This window comes from Botryllus schlosseri, chromosome 11 (assembly GCF_051294905.1).
Source record: "Botryllus schlosseri isolate E-star chromosome 11, Bs_hap1, whole genome shotgun sequence".
Taxonomy (NCBI): domain Eukaryota; kingdom Metazoa; phylum Chordata; class Ascidiacea; order Stolidobranchia; family Styelidae; genus Botryllus; species Botryllus schlosseri.
Genome location: NC_137246.1, coordinates 24,064,251 through 24,082,758, shown reverse-complemented (window position 1 = coordinate 24,082,758; position 18,508 = coordinate 24,064,251). Strand labels below are relative to the sequence as shown.

The following is an 18,508-nucleotide window of genomic DNA, read 5'->3' as shown; positions in this document are numbered from 1 at the left end:
TTTTACACCACCTGGGCCCAGGTGGGGGTCTGATCTCAAAGACTATACTCCTAAAGTCGTTTCGGCATCTTCCTCTCATTCTTTGTATTGCAGTCTTGTGATGTTTTGAAATTTAACGAATGAACTTGAACTCGTAAATATCGTCTGTTCTGTCCCTATGTTACCATATAAATAGATTCTACTGAATTTTACTAGTCAGCGCCCAAGATTATCGGACCACAATCTGACACATCGACCTGTTGACACATGCCCTCCATTTTCATCGCTAGTCCTTTTCAAGTTATCCTGTTACTTTTCATTCGGTGAGCATGTTCTGTTGATGCCTCTGATCTCATAAGCCAAGGTGAGTGTATGACAAACTACCGCAAGTCGTTTCCACTCTCTCCTATCTTCCATTGTATCGCAATCTCGTGGTGAATCGATGTACGAATGAACAGTCACAATTTAACTGAATCTGGGTGATGGGAGTCTTGATGAATACTGCACGGTAGAATTAACATGAACAATGTGACGTTAAAGCTATACAATTGAGAATTAATTTCATGATTTCCTCAAGTCACGCCTGGGTAGTGGTATCCCACCGATAGCAATATTTTACACCTAACTTCATTATAACTCACGCGTCGTGCTCCAAGGCTCTTAATGCTATCCCGCCAGGCAGCATAAATAACGCTCGGATGGACAAAAACGAGTATATATTGCAGAAAATAGCGATCAAATAATGAACATGATTCGGTTTTCAGACCTTAACCTGGCACTTGGAGACGAGAGAGGCATTGAATATACTGTCACTATCAAAAGAAAAATAGTATAAAGAAGTTCGGCAATAGATATCATTCACAATATATATACCAACCCAAAAACGTTGTTGTTAACAATACAAAACTGGCTACAGCGTATAGAAAATAGGATTGTGCTGCTTCACAAAACGATCAGTTAAAAATGAATGGTTTCGTTTCTCAACGCGGAATCAGGCTGACAGCCTCAATTCGTCGTATTCCAAATTGTAAATTTTAGAACGTATTCGATATCTTGAATGTCTAGTTGGAATTCTTGTACACCAATTGCCTGCCCAGCCCGTACGGGGTCATACCCTGCTGGGAAGCGACTTGATTTGTACCCATCTGGAAACACAAAAAAGTCATCCATGATATCATGATTTTCACACTATTCAGCTTGGCAATGAGTGTAGAAAAACTGACACATTTGCATGACCATTGTCCAACTGGCTTTACGCCCGTGTTCCTAAAACCTGATATCAACACAAAATTTGAGGAATGTATGATAAATATTTTGTATATTCTCGAACAGAACTAAGGATGAAAAAAGGGAATTTACTTGCAAGCCAATGATGGCCCTTCCTTGTCGCAGTTTGTATTCTTCGAAATTTCTTTTCTGCTTCTCAGCTACCTTTACACCGATCACAGGTCCTGTGTATCCGTTAGCTTGTGCGGCTGAGCCAAGTTTGTACAAAGTGGACTGTACTTGTGGCAAATTGGTACGTTCGTAAAGGCAAACAGTCTGCAACACAAGCTGGAATTGGTTACAAGTGAAATAACTAGACATATTTGCAGACATACACCACTGTTAAATGAGAGTGTCGTATTTCATGGGACACTTGGGATGCACTCCAAATCAAATATGGCACAGCTGTTTAATGACCATCATCACAGACACTTTAACCTAGTTCATATCAGCTACAAGTCGTATAACAACGAGGTCACTTGTATGCTTGTAATTATAGTGCAATATGCCTGTCGATTTCAAATGCACTCAATCAACACTACCATCAATCATGATAAAACCTCGAGAGGGTTAGACCAACAACAGTCAGCTCGAGGAAAATTAAGGGATATTTGAGGAACTAACTGAACCTGAAATCTATTACCTGCCAAAAAAAGTATGTGATCGCATAGGCATAGGGTATAACTGAGTATTAGCATGGATAATTTCAACTTATCAAGTCAAAATACATCAAACTTCACATATACAAGTGACGGTGATGTAGGCCATATGCGCATCAGGTATCATCACTAAGAAAGCATTTTTAAAAATTTCATTTGCAACTGACACATAAGAAAACTTCCAAGAATCAAATTGTTTCATCTGCTTATCAGACTACTTAAAGTGGGCCTTGATAGGAGCTGAATAGCTACAGAGTAATGGAAAAATGGAAAAAGTTAGCACCTCATCCATAACTACGACCACTTCTGTAGTCATCAATAACCCAATTACAATACCATGCTACGGCATAATATAATAAACTGTAACTAAAAATTCCTGACATGTTTTCACCTGAAACAAATCAATTTTCTTCACTCCATAGTCTTCCGCGGCTTTCAAAAACATTCCAATGTTTTCCATTTCTTTGTTTGTCTTCATTGCCTAAACAAAACCATTTCACACACTTTTAGTTCTCATGAAAGAAATCACAGCGAGTCACGTCTCAACTCAATGTATTAAACAAAATTGTATGACCAATATAGTTCACATGACATCATGTACACCAAGGTAAAAAGAAAAATAGATACATAATTATACATAATGAAGAAACTTACTTTAAGTTTGATATTTGCTGTCTTGTGGGGTTTGCAAACCTGTTTCTCAGTGAGCTTGTTAATCAATTCACACAGTATTGCTCCGTCTTTTAACCAGGCTTGAAAATGCTGCAAATCAAGATAGTAAGTTTGAAAAAGAACACTGGCATATTTCATTAATGGAAGACCTATGTTGTGCTAATATTGCTATGTTGTGACACGCAACATTTTACCCATTCATCAACATTCTCCGAGTCCATTGAAAGGAAAAGGGCAGGTGAAAATGAAAAGCAATAAAAAGAATGTTTCGGAATCAAGATCTGCAGCTTTGTTTACGTAATTATAGACCAGATGTGGTGACGTACTCAAGTAAAGATTTAGCAATTTAGCATGTCATAGTCTAGTTGCATCATAGCCCTGGTAGAATCAACACATCCTGCAACATTCCAGCAGTTCTTATAACTTACACACTAAATTTTTTTTATAGTGTAGGCCTACGGAGATATCAGCTAGCAGAGCATTTTGGATTGAACCTGACACTGTTCAACAAATCAAGTATAGAAGGATGTAATAACGTATATCAACATAAAAGTATCTGCTTAATCCTTTCCTGATTAGGGTACATCTTATATTACAGGAAGTAATGACGAGCAACAGAGCAAGTCACTGTGATAAACTCTTGAATCGGTTCAAAATGTATACTGTATAGCCAAGATGGATTTGAAAATGTTTGGATGGTTAGGCCCTGTGCGAAGATTACCGTAACCCCAAAAAGAACTAATCGGGGTGAATAATAAAAAAATAATGACGCTAAATCATAGCCTAAATCATGATTAGGAAATGCGAAAACAATTGATAAGGTCTAAAGCTCTCTCCATACTAATTGATAAAAAATTTTGGAGTTGATTTATATATAATTAATGACCTTACTGTGGTGATCACATCTGTAGTGTTGTCATGTGATGACATATCACAGAATTTCATGCCTCATACACTGTCAAACATGACAACTAAAAGTCATGACTGTGGAAAACAAATCAGTCAGGCACACATTCGCAACAAAGATAGTCCAGCTAGGCTACTGATTGACAATTATGAGAAAGAAAACTGTACCATACATATCATAGCCTAATGTAGGCTACTGCAGCAACAGAAATACTGTGGCTAATAATTCCATTTGTTTGTGATGTAACATAGGTACCGTTTTGAACTCTTACGAATTTGAACTGTTCCAAGGAAAATCTATGTGTTACAGTACACAGATCTGGTTGTGGTTGTGCCCAATTTATGAAATAGGTAGGCCGACCACTCACATGTCGCTCTTAGAATATTATGTCCAAGTAGGCCTATGGCACTTTACTGTCCTAGAGCATGACCTTAAAAACGATTGATAAGTCCAAATACAACTTTTAGCTAAAGGTGATTTACCTACCATCTTGATCCTATATCAAGCACGTAATTTCAACTGCTCTATCCAAGCTGCAACTATTGTTAGCTGATATCAACAATTAATTCGTTTCATAACTTGGACAAAGTGTCTGGAGAGGCTTAGTGAAACATGTAGTTTGTTTCGGCACTCTCTTATCTTTCCAATATATCGCAATCTTGTGGTGCATTGATTTGAAGTTGAAGAAAAAAAAATTAATAAATGACTCAGGTATTGATTGCAGAACACTAACCCAACCCTAACTGGTCGGTATGCCAACCAGTCAGTTCGATTTAACATTATAATTTCATCTAATCAATACCTACACCACAAGATTGCGATACAATCAAAAGATAGGAGTGTGTCGAAACGGCTTGGAGCAGTCTATGAAATCGGACACCCAGCCAGCCATCAAAACTGATGCAGGAAAATTTACAGTTCGACAAATTTCGGTCAAATGCAACGGTAAATCAGAATACTGAGAATGAAAACATATCTCAAGTGCTTCTCACCGAGAAGAAGTCAAACAAAAATGCGCAGGAATTCGAAAAATTGTCAGATAGAGATAAGGTAATATAATAATTGCCAAGTAAATTCATAATTTTGATATCAGTCCATGAAAAAACAAATAAAATGCAGAGATTGAAACCAGTAAGGTATGGAATTGGAGCATTGAGGCCAGATTGGAAACAGTGGTTGTTTTCGGCAATGAGCTGCGCGTGACAGAAGGGTTTCTTACATAGAATAATTAAGGAATTGAACGGAAAGTTGCGCGTGACGTTACCACCAATTCCACTCTGGCATTGAGCTGACCTCGATTTACATATTTGAAAATATCTAGGCCAAACAACAACCAGCATAAACAACTCACCTCTTCTCCTTCACCCTCCGGGTATGTCAGGCATTCACTCTCTGGCGGTTCTGCCAACACTGCAGTTATCCATTCCATTAGCTCATTTTCATCTTCTAGGGAATATTTTTCCTTAATCCTACGTTCAAGTTCCCGATCCATGCCGAATCCACGCACCCTTGTCGCCATAGTCACTGTGAATTCACTCTCCAGATATCACAGTGCTGTTGTAAATCCGACAGTCTTTAATATTTAAACAGTTACTAGGTCAAATCCGGCAGATTATTCAGATCTTGTTAACTACAAACGGCTATGGGGCTAGCGATACTAAACATGGAATACAAAGAAAAGTTACAACTGGTAAACGAGAAGACAAGTTGTCCACTGCAGTCTTGGCTTACGAACAAATAGCAATAACTCGCCTAATACAAACACTACTTCAGCGCTGGAAATTTCACGGAATGTTATTCGCGCCGGCGAATAACGACCGACGAGTAGCTATCATAGCATCAACCTGTCAAACTTGATAAATTACATCAACCGAATGCGGTTATCAAGATCTCGTCTCGTTGGAAAAATCTTAATTTCCTTCGGGAATCAAAACCGCAATACCTCAACAGTAAGCATAGTATATCTTTCTGCAGTCACGTTACGAACACATAGAAACCCAAGGAGTCAACTATCAATATAATCCGCGAAATCATGTACGCAAGAAACGATTCGAGAAACCCGATCTCAATATAGGGCAATAATACACCGATATAGTCTCTGTAATTGGCTGCGATAAAGCAGACAGTACATCCTGCGGCAACGAGATACTTCTACAAGCCTTTTTCGGATATGTGCGCTTTCGCGGGCGGAACAATTGATTATAGTGTTATTCGACACACTTGAACAGGAATTCTTGAGATTCCCTACCAGGCCTAGTGGTTCAATCAACATACGGCTATAAGTAACATGGGCTACATCATGCGCAATGGACTTGATATTAACAAGCACGATAAGCCTTTGAGGATTCGCAGTATACCACTCTTCAACCACATACGAGAGACGTAATTGAGCGTCAAATCCAGATAATCTTCCCACGATTCGAAATATATGACTTATTTGTAGCTTTACGTAGCTTACACTCACTTGGCATTCAATCGTTATATATTGCTGGTATTTCACTAGTGTTAGGATCTTTGAACTATCGATATGAAATGGTGAAAATATTTATAAAAACTGATAAACGCTGTCATAGGCATGGTTATGAAATATATAGTTCTTACATCTATAACATAATGTGGGCCGTCATGTTACACGCGTGACTAGAGCCTTTCGTCGACATGAGGAAATCTGGAGTAGGTAATTTCTAAATGCATGACCTTCCAGGCATATAAGGTAAAAATACTGATATCTGCGTCATCTCCGGGCGCTGTTTCGGGCTCTCAAACGCAAGCCAAATTTGGAATTTCGCCGACAAAACGCCGGCTGTTATTCAATTATCAAGAATCTTGTCGGCATGTCGTAAAGGCAAATCCGAATCGCCCGAAACAATTTATAAGATACTGATCAGTTATGACGCGTGCTCTTTATAACTTGATGGACAGTGGTTCATGAAATTAGGGTCTTTTTTCATGCTAACACGCGTAGATGGTATTGTTATTGAATAGTGATATAACGGGTTTATATACTGAGTTACTGACCTACTCCCACGACAGCTACCATATTCGCACAGTAGCAACATTTTAATACAATGATTAAACCCATGACATCAACGGTCTGAAGAACATTTTATGCAGGGGTCACCAATTTCAAGCGGGTCGCGGGTCGCGGGCCACTTTTCAAATTTCGTAGAGGCCGCGGGCCGCATGAATTCAATATCGAAATAAAATAAGCCACACAGTCTAACGATGTTTTTACAACTTTACGTAGGTAGGCCTCTACAAGCTACCACGCTGTCCTCTCTAACATGGCGACCGGTATAGTTACCACAAAAGAAATAATATTTTGTTAAATAGATACAATCACAACAACAATATCATGATCATCACTTCATCACATCAATCATCAATCACCATCGCCGACGCCGTATCAGCTAGTGCGAGGAATAGTGATGTTCGCCATGGGATGGGAGAATAGCTTATTTTGAACAACAACAACAGCGACAATATTTTTAAACTAAAATAAATCTCAGCATTTCAAATTGCTTTACCAAGATATCTTTCGAAATCTCAAATCGGTTCGCAGGCCTCAAAATACGACCTCGAGGGCCGCGTGATGTTGGGACCCTGCATGATCTTATGGAATAAACAATCGGAAGGCGAACAATCAAAAGGCGAAGCCGTACTCTCAGGAGCCACACGGGCCCATATTACTAGGACCTAGTTTTAAACATGTTTGTTTAAAAACGTTTTTGTTTTAAATGCAACCCTACGTGGTATACCAGGCGAAACTATAAGAAAAACTTATTTTGCGAGACGTACGCGATTCCAAATTGTAATTTCATTACGGGGCTCATTTGTACCGCGGGCCTCAGATTGGAATGACAATGACAGGAGCATTTGGCGCCTGGAAATAGTATATCAATATCGAAGGCTTCGGCCAATATCCGGCGGTCATTTGGGGCCATGGTTTATCGCCGCCGGTATTTTCAGCAGGGCACTTCGCGGAATCGCATCTTGGCCGAAAACGTCTTATCTCTTGGTCTGCCGTAGCGCGGAACTGGCCGACACCGAAATTCCGGTGCCTATAATACTTTCGCATACATAGGTTGCACAGTGCAAAGTACACACCCCTCATTCAAAGCATTCCAACGGTGTGCGGCAGTTTTCCAAAAAGCATTAATTGCATGACCCTAAGCATATTGTCACAAAGCGCCTTGAAATGGTGATCAAAAATTCTCAAAATATCGTTAAAGCCCTGCATAACTGACTATATTTGCTTTGTTGTGGCATAAAAGCTACATTTGAACTTTCTGAATCCACACTGTTCCTACGCCATGAGATTATAACTATCCATATTATATAGTCAGTATAGTTATTACCAGAAACCACGCCATTAAAATATTATAAATTGATAATCATAAGCAAAACATTTCGGTTCTTGTTGATATGTATGCTACTCTATGCGCAATTGCACATTGTATAACTTATATGGAGCATATAATGATTTCCGCTAGGTGTCAATATGGGAAACCCACTCAACATCAAAAGGTCAGGCAGTAGATGCACGACACACCCGAAACTCGGAAACTGCACCTGCTAACAACTAGTATGTTTATATGGTTTTGCACGGACGTGATTTTTATGTGCAAATATATTGATGGAATGCATCGGTTTTGAACTTGGCATCAACCTAGCCATTAATTTTTTTTAAGGTATTACCGCTTTCTCGCAGATTCTGAAAACATGGACGATATTTTGAATTTACCCACGAACGACTTTTTACGTGATGCAGTTTAAAGACGCAGCATAAAAAGCTAACAGTTACTAATTCAAATTTGAAAATTGTTCCGAAATAGCTATAGACAAAATAATGTGATTAGTATCAGTGGTACAAGTGGAATAATCGTGCTTACCTTGGCAGTAGGAAAAATAGACGTATTGAGTATAGACCTACGTTATTAAGCACATCCTTATCTGATTGTGGGCAATGGGCATGTGGGGCGTTGGCTCTCTCTACGGAGATTGATAATAATCGAAATAATGCGAGGTAGCCTACAAAATAGCGTACCAACCCTAACCCAAGCTAATCCAATAATATGATACGCATACTGACTGTCTGAGCATTGAACTTCAGAGATTGCATAACAGCGGAAAAGTATGGACTACAATAGTAAATAATATAATTTTCCTGGTCAACCAGCGAAAACATATGGCTTCGTCATTATTTATCGCCGCAGTCTCAGCCTCCGGCACGAGATTTGTGAAATGACCCTTTTTCCATGCCGTGAATGCTGAAATTATTTTGATAGCGATATTCCCGTCGTCACATTTTCATATCATAACTTATGGTTCACATCTATTTTCGTCAAGATAAAACTATTATTTCACGATCGTAATAATACCACGAGACGTCGTATAAGATTTCGTATATTATACAATCGCTGTCTGCAAGTCCTGGAGCAGCTGACTGTGAAAAGTGATTGCAAGATCGACTGTTGCTGTTGCCTCACACTTGCGCCGTGGCTGCATAGCGTTGCAGGCTATTGGGTTGTTGTTCAGTTCTGTTAATATTTTCTATAATGCTGTACTGCTGTCGATCCAATATAAATGTTTAGGATTTGTTTTGTCTCGGAGTGGTTAAACACGCTAGTTTTTTTCAGATTAATTAGCAGACGCTAGTTATAGTGATGTGGAAGGCCATGATATTTGCACACTGAGCCGCGGTTACTATGTTTGCAAGGCGCATTTTTCAACGTGTACAGTAGATTCTTGATGCATCTTTTAGGTAAAATGTAAGATGAACTCGATACCATATATGTACATTTAATTGGGACGCAAGATTACTTGCACACGGCCGAAATAGAGGAAGCTTATTCAATGTACGAAACTGTTCAAGACTACAGAATTAGGATGAAAAGGCTGTTGTTCATTCTGTTAACGTTAATAGGAACCAATACCATAACTGCAGATGAAACTAAAGTAAGTGGATACTGATTTGATTAATGCATGAAAGTAATGCAGCTGTAGCTGCAATTCCATGATTACGTACATTCCTGCAGAAGTATTTAGCAGGATTAGCGCGGGAAACAATGTATAGGCTAATCTGATTCAAAGAATTCTATTAAGTTTTCATGCATTTACATTCACCAAGCGCGAATTCATTTCAATTTCGTCTGGTCACGCTACAACGTCTTTGCTTCTTGCAAGTAAGCTATTTTCACCAGGAGTGAAACTATATCGCGGCGGGCTTGACAACGCGTGGTACAACCTATAAATACAACGCACACACGTATTCCCAACACCCAATTCTCTGTCACTGACCGCAATTACACCAAAGTAACTTATTATATCGTTCATTCTCTATACTCACAGTGCACCCAGCACGATTGTCGGAAAATATTTGGACATAATATTCGCATGAATCGCATCCAACGATCGCACAGGAGCAAACAAGGACGATACCCAATGTTGTCGAGCAGACCGCGAGACGTAAATCCGGAAGCAAAATGCCCTCCACCTATGGAGGTACTGCCCGAAGATGTGTGTTTGGCGGATCCTTGTCAATCCGATATGGAGTGTACCGTGAGTATAAAGCAGATATTATAGTGGTTAAAACCTGGAACAGTGCGAATACTTGAGAGGTTCAAGTATGGAGTATGGACCCGACCGCGTTCAAAAGGTTCCTCATGGACACTGGACGCGACCACGAATATATGACCCCACACTACTAATTCTAAACGCCATAACTAAAAGAGTGGTTCTTTCTTAGCTGGTGTTCTCGGGAAGCCCAGGAGTTCCCTGAAGCAATCTCAATAGTTCGCTGGAAATCATAACAACCAGTCATGCGTGTATATGATTTGTGATGACACGCCTGTCTTGGCCATCATGTGATGTAAATGTAAATTATATTTTAACGGGTTCGTTCTTGTAACACTCTGTTAATGTACAGTTCAATTTGTTCACCAGTCTTCTATAGTAATGTATAAGATCTCTAGTTAGATTTATTTTGTGTTTAATATTTGTTTTCATGACTCAGCGAAAATGTGGGATTACCAAATGCTTGTAGATTAGTGGAAGTGTTTCCCAGGTTAATACAGGTTAAGAACCACTGGTCCAATATATTAGGGTTGCCATATTTTGGAAATCTGGAAAATTGGAGACTTAGAATGCTGAAGTAAAATCGGGAAAGAGTGGTAAATTTTTCCCGATTTTGTGGGTAGTTGACTAAAAACTTTCCAGCTCAGCTCCCGAAATAACGTATTTCTATGAGTTTTTCCGTTAGTTGACTAAAAAAAAGGTCGTTTTTCCGGTTCAAGTCCCGAACAGCCCGCCGGACCGTCACTTTTGAGCGCTGATTTACTATATCTCAGTCTCATTTCCACATACATATGACAGAAAATTAAAAAAAGAGACAAATTCTCATAAAAGAGGACATTTAGGCAACTTCCGAGGACACTTTGAAAAACGTCAACAAAAGGACAAATTCTTAAAGAGGACGTATGGTAACCCTACAATATATAGCTTTGACTGTAGGAGGCCGACGCCTCTCCATGTAGCTAACGAAGTTTAGATCCACTAACATTTATATGTTATGGTAGGGTTACCATATTTGGGAAATCTGAAAACAGGACACATTTTCAAAATTTTGAGTATTGCAATAGCCGCCGGAGCGTTACTTCAGTGCTGATTTACTGTATCTCATTCGAATTTTACCCTATATGTAAACAAAATTCTCAAAAAATAGGACATTTAGGTGTAATTCGAGGACACTTTCAAAAAAGCCAAAAAAGAGGACGTATGGTAAGTGGTAACCCTATGTTTTGGAAGCCGATGATTTTGGTTGCATAATTCATAAATGCACACAATGTACCGGTACAGGGCGCGATAATCAGCTTGGCTACCGATGCCATTCTCCATTGGCTGAATAATAAGATGCGACGACCAGCAACGTAGCGCGATATTGTCAGGTCATGGCTTCTCGTTTCTTAGATTCCCGGCCAAAAATGCTGCTACAACGGCTGCTTGAACGCGTGCGTGCACGATGTTTGGCCACCGCCGTTGATCGATTGGCAGACGCGTTCGAGCGAAAACGCAACCGAAGATATTAGCGGCAACCTTGAAGATTTATACGAAGGAAAGTAAGTGGCTTAAGGTGCGAGCCTTGACGGAAGCGATAGTCGCGCGATGCATCGTTGCATCCGCAAAACAGATCGTCTCTACCACAGTACAACTAACATGAGCAATGTGCATTGTGCCTGCTTCAAATGAAATGTTTTACGGAATGAAATTCTTTGCTTTAAATATCGATTCAAAACAATATATTATAGGGTCGTGTTACCAATAACGCCCTTTCATTGCTAAGAAAAAAGACGGACAATTAAAAGTAGATGGACTCTCAATATTTGTTCTTTTTAGCTTTGTAATACAGAGGTATAGTTAAAGTAGTCATTGTGAGTATTTTAGTACAGGTAGAAGTAACGGCGTTAATGTCTACTCAAGTAGAAGTAGAAATGACGATTTCTAAGTGAGTAAAAAAGAAGTATTATAGCCCTGATTTCGTCTAAAAATGACATTAGTACAATAGAAGTAGTCTAAAATCATTTTCAGGGGGTCCGCGAAACCTCCAAATTTGTAAAATGGTTGATAAACATAATTTGTATATTTTAATTAGAGAAATCACGAGGCAGTTTCGCTCCATAACTTCTAAAACTTCGGGACCCACATAAACAGAATGGCCATCTCGGATGAAATATTCTTCTGTGCAAACTCATTCTAATTGCCACTGGTCTAAACATATTCCTGTCTCGAGATGTTTTGTTGTCTCCTGTAATATATGTAACCGCTATTCCAGAATAACTTCAAGATGAGCTGCTAGATAGAAATGGCTAGGATTTACTGTACGTTATATCCTTATATGTTCATTAGAATTATGTTTCTCTATTTTGGTGCCATATATGTTGCGACTTGCGATGATGCTGGTGTCGTCGGAAGCGTTACGCGGTATCAACACATTCGCCACCATCTTTGTGGAAATGGATTTTCGGCACTCGTTCATATCAAATCAACGGCGCAGATTTTTAAGACTCGACCGCGTATTTCAAGAAATGCAGCTACAGAATTCGCTTTAACATAATAAAATTTGTCCCAATTTATACATAAATAGTATGATGTTATTTTCAAGAAAGTCATTTCATTGCCATTTATCACTACCCAACATTTAATATTTACACAATACAGATGACGGTAGCACGATAATTGAGCTAAAATTGTACTAAAACTTGGGCGGTCCGCGGGGATCCGTGAAGTGCAAAAGGGGACCACTAAGACAGAAAGGTTGAGAACCATTGGTCTATGTAATCGGGGATCAGTCATTTACATCACAATGGACGAGTGTGCATAGCATCTTTTTACTGCGCTCTTATGTCCGCCCCTGGATTCTAATAATGACCATTGTCGCAGTATAGGACATGTGTTGTGTAAGAATAGTTAGATATAAAGTGGCGTATATAATCATATATAGTAGACGTTCGGTAAGCCACCAAGGAATTTGCACGTTACGCGCATCAGGCCTGAATTGACTGATTTCCAAATTCTCTCAGTGGGATAATCACGATGCGTTTCAGTCTAGAATTTGACATCATTCCGGGTGACATGCTCATAAAGTCACACCATGGTGACACAATCGTGGAAATGTGTTCAACGACTGCAATTGATGGTGATATTCCAATGAAATGTCCGCACGGGTAAGTTTATCGCCAAACTCTGTATTTTATAATTGAACATTTATTTTGCATGTAGGATTTACTGTTTGATTCCAATCCAATAGTCTGTCTGTAAAGTGTATGTATGGGATTCTGCTGTATCTGAGCTTATTGGAAACAATCGACAGGTACGAATGTCACGTGGAAAGCGCCGGCGACCCGACCAACGGTATCCCCGACCGAGGAAGGTGCATTGCGATCAACGAAAATGCCCCGGATTTCTCTTTACCGGAATATTCATATTATTGATTTACACCGAATAAACCTATACCTACGATTGCTTAGTGCAGTGATACGGCATTTCTTGAAGAATAATATGCGACAAAAATGAATAAAGAAGCATATTCGGAGATTTGGTCCATAAAGTCTTACTAGCCGCTAATTGTTATACTGCTGTCTCAGTAATACATGAAACTGAACCATACACTAAACTGCTCCACAAAAATTAGGATTTTCAAGGGAACACGTTGAATTTACTCCAAGTCGTTTCGAAACCGTCCTATCTGTTCAACCTATCGCAATCTTGTCCTTGTAGTTTATCAAACATGAAATTTAGTGCTTATCACCACGGTCAAAGATTGCGTATAAAGAAATACACCATGCAATCTTGTGGTGTTTTGAAACGATGAAATTTCCCAAAAAACAACAACGAAAGAACAATCCTTTTCACTACACCGCCAGTGATGAATCAATTTTACCCATCATCATCATTCATCATTGGTTTATTAGCAATTTTATCAGTTCAATACATCACAAAAAATGCGATACAATGAAAAGAAAGGAAGATGTCGAAGCGACTAGGAGTCGTCTATGGAATCGGACACCCACTTTGGCCTAGGCGATGTAAAGAGGAGGCATGCACACTGAATGAAAGTAAAGAAGATAGTATAGAAAATTTATATTTACAATTTATTATTAACAATTTCATCATTTCAGTACACCACAAGACTGTGATACAATGAAAAGACAGGAAGGTGTCGAAACGACTTGGAGTAGTCATTGAAATGAGACACCCACCTGGGCCTAGGCCAGGGGCGGGCGACATTATAGGGCTCTTCAAAAATGACTTTTTTTCTCAAATCGTACTGGCTACTCGATAAAATTGTTAGGTTCCCTAATTTAAGCCTACACACAAAATTTGGTTCAATTCCAGCCAGTAACCGCTTTGCTACAGGAGAAGAAAGTTTCTATTTATTTTATAAAAATAAATAATAAAAAAATTTGAAAATTTTCTGTTCACCCCCCCCCCCCCCATGAAAGTGTTAGGCTGTCTATAGAAACGATGCTCACCAAATTTGGTTGAATTCCGACCAGTGGAAGCGGAGTTATTGCCCCCGAAAAATTTGGATTTGAATAAAATAGTATTTACGGTGACTGATTCTTTGTTTATTTATTATAGTTGTGCTCACCGTAAATACTATTTTATTCAAATCAAAAATTTCCGACGGCAATAACTCCGCTTCCACTGGTTGGAATTGAACCAAATTTGGTGAGGATTGTTTCTATAGACAGCCTAACACTTACATGGGGTGGACAGAAAATTTTTTAAATTTTTTATTATTTATTTTTATATAATAAATAGAAACTTTCTTCTCCGGTAGCAAAGCGGTTACTGGCTGGAATTGAACCAAATTTTGTGTGCAGGCTTAAATTAGGTAACCTAACAATTTTATCAAGTAGCCAGTACGATTTGAGAAAAAAAGTCATTTTTGAAGAGCCCTAGGCAACATACTGCCCGCGACTGGATTTTGAGAGGCCCGCAGAGAGTTTCTACCGTGAAAGTGAAATTCTAATCTGAAAGTATTGACGACTGTTATGCGTCACAGAATGATAAGTGATATGGATTGAATGCTAGCCTGAAACTGAGAAGGGTTGAGGTAGATGGCAGACACCCAAAGATTTTGCAGAGTAATAGAATCAAAACAACGCTTAGGCATATGCGATGAAAGCGTAGCGAGGCGTGTCGTCTTTTATATCGACTGTACTCTACGTCGGCGACTTGAGCATCTCAAGGCACACAATGAAAATGCCGTCATGACAACGTGACGCCGAGGTATACACACAAAAGACTTCGTACGAAATGCCCGCATGAACGATACATTCGTGCGGTACGTAATTGATACTACAATGATATTGAGGTAATCCATCATTACAAGAAATATGAGCTATACGTGTTCAGTGTTCAATTATATATAGAAAAGCAAAGGTAGCCTTGTGTCGATAATGCGAGCTTGTAGTCCGCAATTAGGACAGTGACATGCTAAAGAGGGTGTTAGCCATGAAGTACGCTGAATAACTTAGTTCGAGTGACGCGGATATGTGCACTTGTGCAGTGCATAGCACAATTAATTCGACGGAATACTATTTTTGCATCAGGTATAGCCTATTAACCCATAGACTATATAGTTTGCGGGCCATCGCAATGGCGGAATCAGATGAAAAGGTATTGCTTACGGAACCAGCCGACCTTCAGCCCAGCCCTGCTCCACACTCGTCAGCAGAGCAGTATTTGGACGCGGATGCCATTCCTCAATATGAGGATCCGTACGAAAAAGCGGTGTCGTACATGGAAAAACACCACATACTTCACGTATTTAGAGTATGTATACAAAATTGATGAAAATAGTTCATCAGAGTTATAGATGTAAAATTAGGGTTGCATTTAAAACAAACGGTGTTTTAAAACAGTTTGTTTAAATCATGTTTTAAACAGTGTTTTAAACAAAGACCTTTAATTTATTTTTCAAGTTGTAAAATTTTGCCATCATTTTGTAAAAACATGTTGTATGAGCCTACGGACTATTACCACCGGGTATCGCCGACGTACATCGATATGGGATGGTTGAAACCCTCCAAATAGTTGATAGTTGGTTCAACAACAATAGTACAGATATTTCGTCAAAGGAGCTATATTTACCCTATATTTTCAATTGTCAATCCACTATGACGTCACAATCGAATATTCGTGACGTTATGACTTGTAAAAACATCAACAATAAAACATGTTTGTTTTAAATTGATTTTTGTTTTAAATGCAACCCTATGTATTAGGCTATCATGCTACAAGATAAATCATGGCCAATTCCTGCTATTGGTAAAGCTATCCAACTATTTTACCAGGAAATCACCGAACACATGGTATATGCACGACCGGACGATCCCTTACAGTTCATGGCCACAGAGGTGGAAAACATGATGAAAGAAAGAGACCGAAGAGTTACCGAGATGGTTCAGAAATCCAATTCGCCTTAACTAGCATTATATTACATCCTTGCATGATTCTGATTTCAGTCTCGCAACATTTTCCACTAGTTAGCACCATTTTTGTCTACTGTATGCTCCCTGATTGCCAGAAGCAGGAACACTGTGCTGTTGTACATGTATACTGAACACGACGGACGTAACTCCGCGCCGCTCCTTTCATTTAGCGGACGCCGCAATCATATCGTGAATATTGTGTGATGCATATCACTTGGAGCAAATAAAGTACGAACATGAGCCTGGACAGACTGATTATAGCAGGGGTCGATAACTCAAAATGGTCGCGGGCCACTTTTCAAATTTCGTAGAAGCCGAGGCCCGCATGGATTCAATATCGAGATAAAATTTGCCGCACAGTTTAATAACCACGTTTTTAGAACTTTACGTCAGTACAACGCTGTGCACTCTAACACGGGCGGCGGGCATGCATTTACCACAAAAGAAATAATATTTTATTTAAAAAATATCATGGTCATCACTTTCATTCTATTTTGAAATATGTGCAGAGTACGATACCTTTTCAGAGTCTAAAGAATCTATAATGGAGTTACCTAGACACGATATTTGCTGGAAAACGATCGCTCAGGACTCATAAACGTCATCGCGTCAGGATAAGCCCCAATAAGTCTTTTTCTAAGCGTCTTGTTCTTGGCTGTTTCTGGGCCATTGTACGTGAAGGCTACATGCCTAATTGCCTATCCATATCATCAGCTAATTCTTCCTCCACGGAATGCTATTACCACCGTCGAAACCGCATCAACTAGGGAGGAATATAGCCTAGTGACATTGGGCACAGGAGAATAGCTTATTTCGAACAACAAGAGCAATATTTTCAAACTGAAATCAATTTAAGTATTTTCCAATGTTTTACCAAGCCAGTGATATATCTATCTACACCTGTACCAAACGTACTTCCGAAATCTCAAATCATGTTGCGGCCGCAGAATATGACCTCACGGGCTGCATGCGGCCCGCGTGTCGGTGACTCCTGGATTACAGAGATCGTCCACCCGAGTTGAACCAGTCGGCAGGCGCCGTTATCACACATCAACTGTTTGAGCCTGTTAGCCGACACGATTATTGCGAGAAATTTCTATATTTCTTTCGACCTAGAAATCAATCTCCTGCAGATACAGCTTTCGCAACAGTACCGTTTCGATGGCCTGCCCACTGAAAGCTAGTCGTGTACCGTCTCTTCCCGTTGAAGCGACCAGTTTTCATGCAGTCAATTTCGGGTTCGGAAGTTGCAGGCTATTGATAAAATCTAGTATGGCCGCCTGGGTGATTCAATTCCGAGTTGAGTACCACCCACCACGCTGAAATTACAGAAATAATCACCTCAAAAATTGCGACTTTTCCCGCAGCCACAAGGTAGCTGTTGACAGCAACAAGGCATTCAAAATATTTCCCTCATTCATTTGTACCATGACTAGGCGACTTCGTAGCACTTTGTGACCATTGTTAGGCTCTAACGGTCTAACACTATTCGACGGAAATGTCGCTCCATTCATTACAAGTTGACAACGCATTGAACATTGAGAAGACGAACGTACAAACACCTACGTTTATTATCAACATTCGCAATGTTTTTCGATGCTGAGGCATGGTTTCGACACTCCAGCGGTGGAAATATTGCAACTGTATTTCTATTGGTGGCTATCGTCACTCGGAAAAATCGCACTACTCGACCAGAATCATTATTGACACTAGTCTCGGAAGGAAATGATACTTCAAAGAAACCTCCCTCGTAGAAAGAAGAACGCACCCACGTTATGGCTTGCTTGTATTTGGTGTCACGTAGTTCGTACATATAATAAGCGAGATAAAACACGTATCGACGTATAAATATATCTGAATGGACCATGAAAAGAATTAACTCACACAAGAATACTACAGAATCGGCCGAGGCTGAACTTCAAAGTGTAGATCACAAAAACGGTCGACTTGAAAACGGTATTGAACTTTTACAAGTGCGGGGAACAAATCGAACAGAGACGGGCGAGCGTTAAACCAGATTGACTACA

General features: G+C 39.6%; 2 protein-coding genes across 2 annotated transcripts; one reads left to right on the top strand and one right to left on the bottom strand.

Moving 5' to 3' along the window:
• Positions 1–678: 678 nt before the first annotated feature.
• Positions 679–5,137, bottom strand: LOC145450741 (transgelin-3-like). Its single transcript, XM_080329250.1, has 5 exons — positions 4,835–5,137; positions 2,559–2,666; positions 2,296–2,385; positions 1,339–1,521; positions 679–1,124 (listed from the first exon to the last, which is right to left on the bottom strand). Exons 1-5 carry the CDS (start codon positions 5,000–5,002, stop codon positions 1,041–1,043), a joined length of 633 nt encoding a protein of 210 aa, XP_080185376.1. The 5' UTR covers positions 5,003–5,137; the 3' UTR covers positions 679–1,040.
• Positions 5,138–9,202: 4,065 nt separating this feature from the next.
• LOC145451187 (WAP four-disulfide core domain protein 1-like) lies at positions 9,203–13,562 on the top strand. The gene is made up of 5 exons (XM_080329680.1): positions 9,203–9,441; positions 9,835–10,044; positions 11,452–11,600; positions 13,086–13,205; positions 13,352–13,562. The coding sequence occupies exons 1-5, from the start codon at positions 9,340–9,342 to the stop codon at positions 13,470–13,472; spliced, it is 702 nt and encodes a 233-aa protein (XP_080185806.1). The 5' UTR covers positions 9,203–9,339; the 3' UTR covers positions 13,473–13,562.
• The last annotated feature ends 4,946 nt before the right edge of the window (positions 13,563–18,508 follow it).

Bases quoted from the DNA above. Each gene is read 5' to 3' on its own strand.
- LOC145450741 (XM_080329250.1), bottom strand. From the start codon at position 5,002: ATGGCGACAAGGGTGCGTGGATTCGGCATGGATCGGGAACTTGAACGT. The intron at 2,667-4,834 runs GTGAGTTGTTTA...CTTGATTTGCAG, and splicing joins CGGAGGGTGAAGGAGAAGAG to CATTTTCAAGCCTGGTTAAA. The intron at 1,522-2,295 runs GTGAAAACATGT...CTTGTGTTGCAG, and splicing joins AGAAAATTGATTTGTTTCAG to ACTGTTTGCCTTTACGAACG.
- LOC145451187 (XM_080329680.1), top strand. From the start codon at position 9,340: ATGTACGAAACTGTTCAAGACTACAGAATTAGGATGAAAAGGCTGTTG. The intron at 9,442-9,834 runs GTAAGTGGATAC...CTATACTCACAG, and splicing joins TAACTGCAGATGAAACTAAA to TGCACCCAGCACGATTGTCG. The intron at 11,601-13,085 runs GTAAGTGGCTTA...GATGCGTTTCAG, and splicing joins GAAGATTTATACGAAGGAAA to TCTAGAATTTGACATCATTC.